This window comes from Acinonyx jubatus, chromosome D2, assembly GCF_027475565.1.
Source record: "Acinonyx jubatus isolate Ajub_Pintada_27869175 chromosome D2, VMU_Ajub_asm_v1.0, whole genome shotgun sequence".
NCBI lineage: Eukaryota > Metazoa > Chordata > Mammalia > Carnivora > Felidae > Acinonyx > Acinonyx jubatus.
Window position 1 is genome coordinate 71,629,266 of NC_069393.1, and position 14,436 is coordinate 71,643,701.

The window sequence follows — 14,436 nt, forward strand, 5'->3', positions numbered from 1 at the left end:
ACGCATTTGATTTGGCTGTATGGGAATCAGACGTGACTTCAGCACGCTAGGACTCCAGGGCTCTGGGAGAAAGCCCTCCTGAAATCTCACGTAGTCTCACGTTTTCTAGAATATGGGTCAAAAGGCAGCTGGCAGTTATTTTACTCAAAGCCTTTACCCCTTTAATAGCTGAAATGCTTTTGCTCTGTGACATCTGGCTTGTTCCAGTCACAGACCCTTACAAGAGCCAGCCAGGAGGCTCCAGGAGCACTCTTCTGAGGGCACTCAGAGAAATGAGCCTGGCGTGGCCTGTGACACGTTCCTGCCCACCTCCTGTGGCCTTGAACTGGAGCGAGAGGCCTCACTTGCTTGTTGGAGCCGTTCAGGCCCAAGGGGTCCTGGTTACCAGCAAGACAGACCAGAGAAGCGCTCTTCGGCCGTTACCACTGTTTGCTCTCCGTATTGCCGTTTCCTAGGGAACCTCGGGATGCTGCCCTTGTGCCCTAGCCACTTTGGAGAAGACCCCAGGTCTACACCAGACCCATAAGATTTAGTGACTCAACCTGTAGATCAGGGATGGAAGGTCTAATGCCACATATGCATAGTGACCTCTCACCAGGAGGAGCCGGCCTAGACTCACAGAGGGAAGGGGCTTAGGAGGTTCAATTATTGTGCAAGGAGATGGGGGGCAGGGTCAGGTTAGAATATCAGAAATGCTAAAAGGGCCGTCTTGGCCTTTTGTCCAATGTCTTCACTTTATTTTTTTTTAACTTTTTTTTTTTTAACGTTTATTTATTTTTGAGAGAGAGAAGGAGAAACAGCATGAGCAAGGAAGGGGCAGAGAGAGAGGGAGACACAGAATCCGAAGCAGGCTCCAGGCTCCGAGCTGTCAGCACAGAGCCCTACACGAGGCTCAAACTCACGAACCACATATGAAATCATGACCTGAGCTGAAGTCGGAGGCTTAACCAATTGAGCCACCCAGGCGCCCCTAATGTCTTCACTTTATGCAGAAAGAAACCAAGGCTCAGAGAAGTGGAATGATCGACTGTCCTGGATTTCCCGGGACATGAAACCTGCCGGGCGGTCTTAGGCTCAAATGCGGCCGAGCAGGCCTAGGCCCACTCTTGGGCCTTGCAGACCGGCTCCTTTAATTGGTTCTTGGCTCTCCTGCTCTCGGTAACTCCAGGTACTGGTGTGGGACGCAGGCCTTTGGCCTTGAACAAAACTTCCCAGGTGTCTCTACTGCTCCTCCTTCAACTGGTTTAAAGGCACAATCTCTTGACCCATTTACTCTGGAACAGCACTACGTGGCATGTTACCTCTACTCACGTGCAGTTGATTCTCCATAATAACCATACCCCAAATGAACCAATGAATTGTGTCCTAATGAGACACCATTGGCAGGCAGGTGACTTAAATCTCCCCCCTCCCGATAGCAAATGCCTCACGAGTGGTAGAACCCCTTCTGGCAGACCGACTCTACAAAACCTACACCATCCACAGAAAAACTGCCTCCTTACTGCCCTGTGCCCTCGGCTGTGGCCAACCACTCTGGGGGCATCTGCGCCCATCAGTTTGGTCCCTTGGGTTGAAGAAGCCCAGTGTGCCCATCAGTCAACAGGCCACTGACCCGGGTGCATCACAAGGTTTCCCACTGCTCCCCACTCAAGGGACTAGAAGTCCCACCCCCCAGCCTCACTGTCCCTCAGGGTCACATTAGGCACCCTTAACACCAAGACAGCTGAAGGCTGCAGTGCCCAGTGACAGAGGACAAGGGCTACACACCTACATGTCACCAGGAAAGTTGCAACCTCCGCACCCCAATCCCCAGGGTCCCAGAAGAAATCCAAAATAAAACCAAGAGGAGCCCCCTTCTAAAGGACCGCTCTCGAAGACTGACTTCACCACCTGGCTGGGTTTGTAAAGTCAAGGGCCTCCTAGAACAGAAGCGGACAGGTCCAGCCTCCACAAAACGGGGTGAAGAAGGGAAAACTAACTACAAAGAAACAACTAGGCCTAAATGTTTAAGGCACTCTTTTAAAGTTCAGAAGGGAAAACAGCCTGGAAGAAGGGGCGGGGGGAGGGGAGCACCAGCACCCTGCCCAAGGGTGGCGGCAAGGAGGAAAGTCTCGCTAGGGCCATGTGTCCCACTGGGATGTCAAGCGGCCAGGCGGTCTCCATGGGGCCAAGAAGAGCTGCGGGAGCCTGGGCTTGGCAGTGGGGGGACAAGTGGGGAAAATAAGAAAAACAAGATGCCTTCATTCCTCTCCACACCTTCCCTGAAACTGTGAGCGGCCCCTGTGATTTACAGTGAAGTATCCATACAGAAAACCGAATCAAAAAGTCCAGGGGGGAGGGGTGCCTGGGTGGCTCAGTTGGTTAAGCATCCGACTTCGGCTCGGGTCATGATCTCGTGGTCCATGGGTTCGAGCCCCGCATCGGGCTCTGTGCTGACAGCTCGGAGCCTGGAGCCTGCTTCGGATTCTGTGTCTCCCTCTCTCTCTCTCTTTCAAATATAAGTAAACGTTGAAGGAAAAAAAAAGAAAAAAGTCATCCAGGGGAACAAAGAGCCTGGAGTCTAGTCATACAACTTGAGGTGCCCGAGTGTAGCCGGTGTGTGACTTACACAATCCAGGTTCCCCCTGGGATGATGCTCCCACATCCTGAACACACGGAAGACACACAGACTGCCCCACACTTCCCAGAACAGCACAGCTGCACCCCTCAGGGGAGGCCTTTCATCTGTCCCTCCCCAGCTGGGCTGGCCTTGGCTCTACAGCAAAAGCTTTGACCCATTTCCACAGAAGGTTCCCCACGGCACCCAGGAGAGGACACAGGTGGGAAGCAGAAGTGCAGAGGACCCCAAAGCAGAGCGAGAGGAAAAGGTAATATTGGCAAGAGGCCCAGGACAAGTAACCACACTCCTGTGCTCAAGCTCAGTGCCCATCCTGCTCCCCAGAGAGAGTGAGAGGCCGTGTCCCCACCAGCAACCCCCACGGAGGCCACAGTGGCGCGCTGCAGGGTTGAGGCAACAGGAGGCGGCTGGCTCTGCCAGATGCCATCTCCCCAGGAGGGGTCCCCGAGCAGCCTGTGGACTCCAAGAAAAAGAAGAGATACAAAAGGATCTTCCAGATTCTGAAAAACCTGGATGTCTTTATCTCCCGGCAGGACGCCTGGAGGGTGGGCTTCAGTTTCTGGGGTTTATATAAACCCCTGCAGTCATTCTCAGCAGCAGCCCTCAACCTGGCACCTGTCAGGAGACCTGGGCTCAGGCCCGGGTCAACCAGAGCAGGGGAAACGCTCGCTGCCTTTGCTACTTCTGCCTCTGGAGCTGGTCCCTTGCAGCTGCTGTTCCAGCAGAACTCTCTCTCCCCTGGGCCCCGGCTGGCCTAGCATCTAGCATATTCTGTCTCCAACTGCAGATCATGCAGAGATAGCGAGCCTCTCCTGCAAGATGCTGCGTTTTCTAAGGGCAGCAGCAAGGCCTTCTTGCCCCGCCGCCCACAGTAGGCGCTCAGGGGGTAGTTGCTGCTGAATGAATGAATGTATGGCCCGCCAGCCAGGCTTCATTCTGTGATCTCCTGGCCCTTGTCTCCAGGTAAGTGAATGGGAGCCTTCTGCTGATGTGACCCGGGATTCTAGAAACAAAGTGTCTGAGCCAAGAGTGCACCCTCCCATTTGACTCCCGCACGAATCTGTGGCGGCAGGACCATTGCTGTGGTCGTTCTTAGAGCGCCGCTTCCTGGTCGTGAGCCCTACCTGGGAGGAACAGGTGTGTGAAAACACCATGCACGAGGGGGCCCAGGACATGGGTGTTTGCACTGACTGCTCTCCCCTTCAGCCCCGCCGTGAGCCAGGGCAACCCGCCAGGGACTGACCATGTGCACGGCCGTGGAGGATGGCCAGACCAGGCGGGTGCCCTGCTGGGCTCACGTCAAGCTGCACGGGCTCCAGCCGCACCCCTTCCGGGTGTCATGGGCTGTCGCTGTTGGTTTTTTTCCCCCGATGTGGTTATTTTTCACTGCAGTTTGTTCAAGGAAAGGAAGCCAGCGCAAGCTGTAACTCCGTGTTAGGTGAGCTCATCGTACGTAAGGGACCACCTTTTATTTGACAGGCTGCTGGAACCCACTAGCGTCATGCGTTTTTCAGGCAAAATGCCTCTAGAAATCAGCTGGACTATTTCCTATGCGTGATGACCATCCCTCAAGACTCAGTGAACTCTCTCCTGTTCTAGGTCTTTTCCGAAGGCCTCAGCAGAGGAATCAGCTGTTCCTCCTGTTACCATCTGTTCACAGAATGCTCTTAGAGAGTCTAAAGGTGTCCTGAGGCTGCGAATTATAAAAGATAGAGATTTAACCCACTTTTTCAACAAGCATTTGATACAAGAGGAGTTTTGGGCGTTTCACGGATAAAACGGCATCCATAGAGTGCTCTGCGGTCCCCCACCAACCCCAGCACTGAATCACAGACTTCTGAGCGGAGGCCCCAGAACCGTCCATCCACGATGCTGCGCAGAGCCTCATCACCTGTTCTGCATCCGGGCCTCTTACCCCTCCGCCCAGGCCAGTGGAGGGGTGAAGCACAGCCCCCACGGCACTGTGCCATGAACTTGGGCTCAGCATGAAGGAGGGACTCCGATTCCTGCATGCAAGCAGGGTAGATGTGACCAGTTGTCCAGCTGCCCTGACGGAGTACCATTCTGCCTCATCCCTCCAGCCCTCCACCTGCAGCCAGGCTGGTGGGCAGCACTTTGGCTGAAAGGTTGGGTGGGCATTCTCAGATCTCAGAAGCTGGGTGGCCAAGAACTGTGGTGTTTGCTCATGTTCTGTATTAGCGTTCTCCAGAGAAACAGAACCAGTAGGATCTTTGTAAGCATAGAAAGAGATTTTTCATAAAGAATTGGCTCACACAATTATGGAGACTGACAAGCCCCAAGGTCTACAGTCAGCAAGCTGGAGAACCATGGGAGCTGATGATATAGTTAGTTCCCTTGCCAGGAGGCTGAAGACTCAGGAAGAGCTGATGTTTCAGTTTGAGTCCAAAGGCGGGGAAAAAAAAGCAAGAAACAAAAACAAAAAACAAAAAAACAGTGTTCCGATCTGAAGGCAGGCAGGCAGGCAGGAGGGTTTCCTTCTTATTCTAGGGAGTTTTTGTTTTAGTCAGGTCTTCAACTGATTGGATGAGGCCCACCCATCCTACAAAGGGCAATCTACTTTATTTAGTCAGTCAATTTAAATGTTAATCTCATTCAAAAATACCCTCGCAACAACAGTCAGAATGATGTCTGACCAAACGTGGCAGTTTACATATCTGGTCAAGTTTACACATAAAATTAACTATCATAGGTACACATTTTTCTTGTTCTGTAAAATTAATGGAGGATAAGAAGAGAGAACTGGAGAGATGCCAATTTTGGCCACACTTCATTTCCATTTCGTCATGGGGACTCTTCCAGAAGACAGGCTAAAGACACCATAGACTAGTTGGCAAAGCAGTTGTGCCCCTTTAACACCCTCCGCCCCGCTTCCCAAAGTACAAAAGGCTTCACTGACCCACTCAGCTGTGAGCCACTTGAGAGCGGGGCCTTTATCCTGGTCATACAGGATATGACTCCAGTGTCGACCACGACCCATCACACAGAAGTCCTCCAGTATGGATTTAATGAATAAATGAATGAGTTAACAAAGAATGATTGAATGGCCCCTGCCGTCTTGAAATCCATTCAGTGACTTTAAACTGTAATTCTTTAAATTTTTCTTTTAATGTTTATTTTTTGAGAGAGAGAGAGAGAGAGAGAGAGAGAAAGAGAGACAGAGCACGGGCAGGGAAGGGGCAGAGAGAGAGGGAGACACAGAATCCGAAGCAGGCTCCAGGCTCCGAGCTGTCAGCACACAGCCCGACGCGGGTCGAACTCATGGACTGTGAGATCATGACCTGAGCCGAAGTCGGACACATACCTGACTGAGCCACCCAGGTGCCCCTAAACTGTCATTCTTTAATCAGAATTACACAGAGCCAAAGATTGAGCTGCACACACGCTGCACCAGACAGAAGTTAGCCAGCATCCAAAGGATAGGCCTGTCTACAGTGGGTCTCTGGGCTTCAGAAAGAAGATGCCCCACGTCCATAAACCCGGTCACATTCACCCCTCTGAGGAGCTGCTGATCTATCATCTACCCTCTGAGGTGCCATTTTGATTCGGCCAAACCCTGGAGGGTACCGCACCCCCAAGTGCCTGGTTTCCTTCCCGCTGGGCATGCAAGGGGCTTCCCCGCCAGGCCTCACTGCCCAGAGAGGCAGGAGCCAGCCCAAGGCTCCAACAGCCCTGAGAAGTCTGCAGTCCTTGTACCTCTTTCTTTTTCAGGCTAAAAATAAGAACTGACCCTTTTCCGGGTCACATGCTTGTTGTTGAAGTTTTCCTGTGGGAAAACGAGAGTCAAAGTCACGAATCCTGAGTACCCTCCCTGTGAAAACTGAGAACACAGGGCTGTGCCTTTGTGCGACAGCTGTGTCCCCGCGTCCTGTCTCCGGACACGGCCTGACGGCTGACGCTGTGGAAAAGCTCCAGGGTGCCCAGGGTTTCTGTGGACAGCTAAACCGCATTTGGTTTCTTCCTTTTTAAAGAAGTTGCCTCTTTCTGCCACTTCCACCCTCTTCCTTCATCCCTATAAAAACAAATCTATTTTTGGAAGATACATAGGCTGGGCCAGATTCTCACGCTGAAGGGGAGGGCAGAGGGGAGAGCCTACAGCGAGGAGGGAAGAAAGAGAAGTGGGGAGACTGAGGAATGGGGACATTGCTCTCCCTTGATCTCTGTCCGGCACCTGGAGTAAAGCTCCAAGTGTTGAGTACAATCTATGGCCCCAATGAAGGTGTCATGGTACCCACGACCATTCTGCTACATTCGGTGCTCAAGGTCGATCCAGTGGGTTACTTGGAAGGAAAGGTTCCTACTTATGGCCACAAACTCAACATCAGAGATCTATCCCCTGGGGAAGATGGCTGATCCCTGGGAGGTATTGGCCGGGCTGGGGAAGGGGCATCTATTCCCTTCGTGATTTTTCCCCAGCCCAGCTCCAATTGAAGGTTCTGAAATGGACTCTCACTGCACAGAGTGGGCCCAGGCCCCAGGGTGGGCTTGCATTAACCCAGGGGATTAGGTACAGCTGGAGCCAGCTCTGACCTGTGGGTCAGCACAACGGGTCAGCACGGCCAGCCACCCCTGGCATGAAGTCAGACCCTGGTGGCAGCCCCGTCATGGCACAGGTTGCCTGCAAACAGGTCCACGGCACCAGTGATGCCCCAGCACCCAGGAGGGACAGGCTGGCCACTGACACTGGAATGCTCTGTCCACGGCTCCGTGGTGCTGACTGGCACTGTGCTCAGCCGTGCCGCCCCGTCATCCACGTGCCTGCCACCACGCAGGTGTGGCGACCTCACCACCCCCTGGCCCCCTGTGTGTGCTCCTGTGTTGCTCCCAAGGTGAAATGTGCAGAACACAATCATGTTTCCCTTATTTCCCAGCCACGGACGTGCAGCTTTCAACCTCCACAGCAGCCCTGATGTGCCTGGTTCATGGCCATTGGCCTTGTCTTTATTCTTTTCTTCTTCAAACATTCTTGCTGCCCAAGCCTCTTCCTTGAGGTTCTCACTTCCATTCACCCACAGAGAAATGTCTCGGCACCCCACTTTGAAATCCTAGCCCTGGGGAGTCTGCAGTACAGAAGGTATAAAACGAGAAAGAAAACCGAGCCCAGCCCAACCCCTGTGGATATGACCCCCGTTCCTCCCCCAGGAGAAAGGCGCTATGTCCCCTCGCCAGTGGGAGACCCCTCACTACCTCCCAGGGAGGCCTACGAGTGCTGGGGACACCTGAGTGGGGTGACAGTCACCACTGCGGGCATCCTGGGCTCCCACCGGCCCCAGCCCCACACTCACCTGATAGGCAGCTTGTCTCATGAACTGCTTGGCGGGCTGTTTCCAAATGGCGGGCACTGTGATGACCCATCTGACGTCAGAGTTCTCAAACTCTGATCCCGCTTGGTCACTCAGCTCCTAAAACCAAGGGAAATGCAGCAGGTCAAGTGGACACAGCTGGTCCTCCTACAGCTTCACCGAGAATTCCAAGCTTCCTGGCCATGAACTCTTGGGGTAACTATTGGGCCACCTCCTGAACTTTCCAGTGTCAGGACGCAAGGGTCTGTTTCCTGAATATTCCACAAGCAGGGAGCTCAGCTCCTTTCACTCACTGAACGTGACTGCAGGCAGCAGGTGGGGAGATCAGAAGCCTTTGGCCACTTCTGAATCATGTGACAGGGAAAGAGACAGTCTCCCAGGCCTCAGTTTCTTTATCTGCACAATGGGGATAATAATCCCTAGCTTATACTAGTGTTGGAAGGGGTGATAGTTTTCTGAGAGCTCCATTTCCTGGGAACTTACTCTGTGGCAACCTTGTTAAGCACTTTGCATAACTCATCTCCATTAATCCAAGAATCCCATTAGGAAGGGATTATAACTCTGCTCTACAGATGGGAACCTTAGGCTGAGAGATGTCCAGAACCTTTTGATGACCACACAGCTAGGAAATGGCAGAACCAAAATCTGGACCCAGACCCAGGTATATCCTGACTCTTAAAGGCCAAGGTCTTGACTAAATTGTTACATGTAGTCTCGCGTCTAGAACAGGGCCTGGCCCAGTTGTCGAAGGAGTGGTCACTGTCCTCCACCTTATCACAAGGCCAGCACATCAGGGGAGTTCTCCTTGCAGGACAGGAAGGATATGAACATGACCTAAGCAAGAACCAGGCTGCCCTTAACTTCTGGTCAAGGTTAAACCACACCAGCAGAAACCACGTGGATAAATGGGATGGACAGAAGCATCAGAGGTTTGCACCAAGTCCCTGCAGACAAAATACGTCTCTAGAATACTTCTCAGACTCAGTATTCTCATCTGTAAAATGGGGACAATAAAACTAACATACAGTGTTTCTGGCAAGAACAAGTGAGAACACACGAGGAACATCTCGCCCGGAGAAGACCTCTGATAAAGCTAGTTCCTTCCTATCCCTTGGCTCCTGTTGCCACAGTCACCAGACAAATCTGAAATCAAACCTAAACACACACTACTGCCCTCCTACATCAGAGTCGGTTCTGGGGACGTGTTTCAGAAGAGTAATAGGCTGGCCATTTGTTTTTTCTGATGGGTGTCTCATTTCCTCTACTGTTTCAGTAGTTATCTGGGGACCAACCCACCCTCTCACCGAACTAACTTCCTGTTGGATGGTCAGTTCCTTTTTTTTTTTTCCCTTTTAAAAAAGTGTTTTCATTTTTAATTGTGACAAGAACACATAATATAAAATCTACCCTGTGAGCCTTTTGTAAGCATACAGGTCAGCAGTGTTAAGTAGGTTTAGTAAACTCTTTCTTAAAACATGTTTTTAGAAACATCTCTGCATTACGCTCGTGTGAAACAGCAGGGTTGTTTGTTTCGTTGTGTTTTATTTCCTTGCAGGTCTGCCTTGGGCTTTAGAGGCACGTGAGTGATGATGGGTTAGGAAGGGTTCTAAGTATGCTGCCGATCACCATCCAGTCTGTTTTAGACTTTTCTGGGGTTTTTTGTTTGCTTGTTTTAAGGCTTCAGGCCCAGGAAAGAGTCCAATCCGCTAAGCCCGGTGTGGGGCTTGAACTCATGACCCTGAGATCAGGACCTGAGCCGAGCAAGAGTCAGACGCTTAACCGACTGAGTCACCCAGGCGCCCCTATTTTAAACTCTTCAAACAGGAAAAGGCTCAAAACATGAATGATGGGCTTTCCTGGCCGGAGAGAAGGTTGTTTAGACAAGCTGTTTGTTCACCAGTGGATGGAGTACAGCTTGGAAGCGAAAGGGCCCTGCCGTTAATTAAACTCCTCATTATGTCAGGACTTTCACTTGCTTTCCTCCATGAAAGATGAGCCTGCTTCATGCACGTGATTCCTCAGATATGCTGCTTTAGTAGATATTCTCCTGTGCTTATCCTGGGCCAGCAAGCAACAACCCCTCCTCTGACTCCATCTGTCCTTTAAATACCAGCCAGCCCTCTCGTGAAGGGCCGGGTCCTTATAAATCTCCTCAAAAAGCTGTTCTTCATGGAATTTCTTGACAGCATGTGCCCCGCTGGGAGAAGGTGCTAGCAGGTTCCAGCTGAGCTGACATATTCAAAACCACACACCCCCTCCTGCACCCCTGCTTGATCTCTGCCCCCTCCACCTCTTCCCTCCCCTTCTGAGACGGGCTGTTCACCCTTTTCCCTTTAACCGACTTGAAACACAATTCAATGTCAAGGACTTTCTCAAGTCCTAAATTTTCCCCGAGTCCCCTGGCTCCTCCTTGGAACCCGAGGGCCCCCGGAGTACTCGGCCTCCCTCTGCTCCTTCACTTTCTCGGGGTGTCCACATCCGCTACAGGCAGACAGTCCTTCACTTGGCAGTCTGGGCTCCCAGGCACTGCGCCCATCCCCCTGGGATCTCGGCTGTTCAGGCTGACACAGGTCCACCTCTCTGGGCCCTCCTGGTCTGCTTGGCTGTCCCCAGGAATGATGGTGCTCTCCCCTTACTACCTCCTCCCTCTTACTCCTTCTTCTGTCCTCTCCCCTCTCCCCTTCTGGTGGAAGAATTATTTCCCAGGATCCACTTCTTCCCTCGCCGCCCCCCGTCTTTCTTCTTGGTCTTCACGCTCCCTAAATGACCTGCCACTCTGTCTCAGAGTCTCAGAGCCTTCAGACACACCTGCTTTAGGATCGGAGTCAGCTGCCTCCACATGGCTTTCCTCCGCCCTACAGGCCCTGGGATGCGGTGGTCTCCCTCCTTCTAATGCTATGTCTGTGGCCATGACATTCCCCTATTAGAAATCCTTTGATGGCTCTCCATTACCCAAGAAGTTCCTTAGCTTGCCATTCGAGGCTCTGCGCAGCCTCGACCCGAGCTCACTGTTCCCATTCTATTCTACAGCTGTGCCCTTCTCCCACTCAAAACTGCTTGCTTTCCACAGCTGTTGGCTGTGTTCTTCCCCTGTGCTGTTCTTGAAACACCCACCCTTCCAGCTGCTGCCAGTGAGAGGCCCCCAATGCTCCTCGTCCAGGGAGTCTTTCCTGATGCTGCACTTTGGGCAGAATCTCTGCCTTCACCAAACACCCAGTTAGTTACCCCCTCACAGCACTGACCCATTGACTACATGCTCCTTCGCACTGTGTTTATTTTGACACTCCTTCGGATCTGGCACACAGGAAGGAAGGAAGGAAGGAAGGAAGGAAGGAAGGAAGGAAGGAAGGAAGGAAGGGAGGGAGGGAGGGAGGGAGGGAGGGAGGGAGGGAGGGAAGGAAAGGAAGGAAGAAAGAAAGAAAGAAAAATGAAGAAGGTACTTGAATGAATGAAAGCAGTATCACGTTCTCACATCTTTGTTTCCCTTGAGCCCTATTTCTAGAACTCTATTTCCAGAATTCACTAAATTTCTACTAGTGATCACATAATACCAAATGCTTCTAAAGTTCCCAATTCTTTGTGGATAAAGCTCAGTACACACATCTGATTTACACACCCACTCATCACCATGCCCATGGGAGGACACTGAGTGGACAGCTGTATTCCACTTAGAAATTAGCCATTCTCCCACATCCAGGACCATCACTGCACAAACCTTTGCAACAGTCATCCCAGGGGTTCACTCATATACCAGCAGCTTCCGTGGGGTCTGGGAGGGACAGCAGCAACCATTTGCCAATAGTTTACTGTGCGCAGCCCGGAGGAAGGTTTAACATCAACCCACGAGGCACACAACCTGCCCCACTCTTCAGGTTAGGGAGGTGGGTGTTGGAGAAATTAAGCGCCTTGCCCGAGATCACACAGCTGCTACGTGTGTCTTCTGCCCCTTTTTCTGTTTTTTGTTCATTTATTTGTTTGTTTACGGAGATATAATTCACATACCATAAAATTCTCCTTTATAAAAAAAAGTTTATTTATGTTAAGGGGGAGAGTGGGAGGGGCAGAGACAGAAGGAGAGACAGAATCCCAAGCAGGCTCGGTGCTATCAGTATGGAGCCTGATGCGCAACTAGAACTCATGAACCGTGAGGTCATGATCTGAGCCAAAATCAAGAGTTGGACGCTTAACCAACCGAGCCACCCAGGTGCTCCCTAAAATTCTCCTTCTTAGACTGTACAGTTCAGTGGGTTGTAGCAGATTCACAAGGTTGTGCAACCATCACACTGAGTCCATCACCCCGCAGAGAAACCCCGTTCCTATTAGCTGTCACTCCTCCCCCCCCCCCTCCCCCAGCCCCTGGCAACCTCGAATCTGCTTCCTGTCTCTGTGGACTTGCCTCCTCTGGCCATTGCATACAAATGGAATCCTCCAGTATCGTCTGGCTTCTCCTCCTTAGCAGAACGTGTTCAGGGTTCACCCATGTTGTCCTGGGCATCAGTGCTCTATTCCTTTTTATGGCTGAATAATATCCCATTGTAGGGACAGACCCCACTTCGTAACCTGCTCGCTGGCGGACGTTCGCGCTGTTTTGCTTTTCTGTTATTACAGAAAGCGCCGCTATAAACACTCACATGCGAGTTTTTGTGTGAATACATGTTTTCATTTTTCTTAGGTGTCTGCCGAGGAGTAGAATCGCTGGCTCATGGGGTAGCTCTGTGTTTAACCTTGAGAATCTGCCAGACTTTTCCACGGCAGCTGTGCCATTTTCCATTCCGGCCAGCAGTGCATGAGGGTGCATCCTGCTTTGTGAATGCCAGTCCTACCTGTCCTCCCTCAGGGCGTTACCGCACCCCCCCCCACCCCGGCTGGCAGGTGCACCTCCCCCACCACAAGGCGCTGGCACGTGCCCTACCTTCAGCGCCTGCTCCTTGAAGTACTGCAGGGCGTAAGCGAAGATTTCAAGGGCTTTGACTTTCTTGCCGTTTGCTGCCGTTAAGTCTGTATCCATGGTGAGGTCCTGGTGGGGGAGAGGAAGGAATAGTAAGGCCAGGGAGGAGAAACACACCTTGTAGCTTCGGGAACTGCTACCTAGGGATCTGGGGAGCCCGGTGAGCCGTATTTCTGTTTCTTGATATTTGGGAGACCAGGATAGTGTGTCCCCCAAAATGAGACTGGCAGCATTGTCCCCTTACTCTGTCGGGGGCCCTTGCTGTCCCCTTCAGCCCCTCCCTCCACTTCTCCCTATTTTCCTCCCTCCCTCTTGTTCTCTCTCTCCTGGATCCTCACAGAGCAGAGGTCTCGGCACAGTGACAGAGCCCAGGAAGGGGGAAAAGTCAGCAGGCACCACTGCTGATGCCATTTACATACTATTTCCACACTTGGACACACATGGTCACCCTCAGGAGCCCCCCTGGCGGAGGCCTAAATAATCACACCAACTCGCTGACGTGCACGATGCTTAAACAGACATGAAGCTTTCGTTTCCCAATAGGCTGCCAACCAAGTCTCCAAAATAGAAGAGCTCCTATTTTAAGGCTTGTGCTTAATCCTCTTGGGAGCACAGCATCACTGCCTCCCTCCCTCTGCCAGAAGCTAAAGCAGTCTGGTCCTTGGGTAGAGGATGCTCTGGGAGACGCTGGCTGGACTGGGGTCATAAAAAAAACGACAGGAAAAGTGCTCACAGGGTGGAGATGGGCAGAGAATGGGAGCGAACATCAGGAGGACGCTCCCAAGTCAGCCCGAAACCAACAGGCTCATTACTGCCGGGGCAAAAAATCAGTGGGGCCTCCGGATCGATCCCGGCTGGATAACTAGGCTTTGCCTTTAGAGCATGAAGGGGCACGAGGCTACTAAACCGGCCTCGTGGAGCCTGTCAGCTGTCCTGAGCCATGGACGCAAACTCACTCCTCCCAACCAGCCACCTCCCACCCCTGGTGCTCAGCAGAGACGCTCCAGATTTGGGGAGGCGACTCCCAGGCTCAGAGAGGTGGCCGAGCACCTGGAAGCCATAGGCTCAGAACTGAAAACATTCAAAACTGAAAAAATTCCTGTGCTTTCCACCTGCACAAGATTGCTGTTCAGCACTGAATCCCATCAGGTGAACCGGGAAGGATGTTATTTCTAGCAGAAGTCTGTCTGCTTCACAGAGATAGAACCACACCAAGCAGCACACAGCCTTGGAGACCGGGTGCTGGCAGCTGGGTTTCCATTAACATTTGTCTTGTCATCTGCAAGCACTTAAGAGCCCACAAGGAAAGCAATAATGGGAGCTAGCAATTAACTAGAACTTACTAAGTACCAGGCTGGCTCTAAGAGCTTTGCGTATTTTGATTCCGTTAATCCTTACAACATCCCCATGAAGAAGGCACTGTCAGTGTCTCTATTTTACAGGAGGCGCAGAGAGGTTAAGTAACTTGGATTAAGTATCTTGAAGGTGGCAGAGGCAGGATTTTTAAATCGAGGCCGTCTGGTCCCGGGGTCTTAAACACCATTGCCATC

At 51.9% G+C, this 14,436-nt stretch overlaps 1 protein-coding gene across 3 annotated transcripts in view; it reads right to left on the bottom strand.

Annotated features, from left to right (window-relative positions):
- The window catches only part of HSPA12A (heat shock protein family A (Hsp70) member 12A), a 165,566-nt gene that overhangs the window by 14,648 nt on the left and 136,482 nt on the right, over window positions 1–14,436 (bottom strand). For all 3 annotated transcript variants that reach the window (XM_053207360.1, XM_053207359.1, XM_027063205.2), the window contains 2 exons: window positions 12,851–12,955; window positions 7,921–8,037 (listed from right to left, as the gene is read on the bottom strand). In XM_053207360.1, coding sequence (XP_053063335.1) covers window positions 7,921–8,037; window positions 12,851–12,955 — 222 coding nt within the window. The remainder of the gene's footprint in view (window positions 1–7,920; window positions 8,038–12,850; window positions 12,956–14,436) is intronic.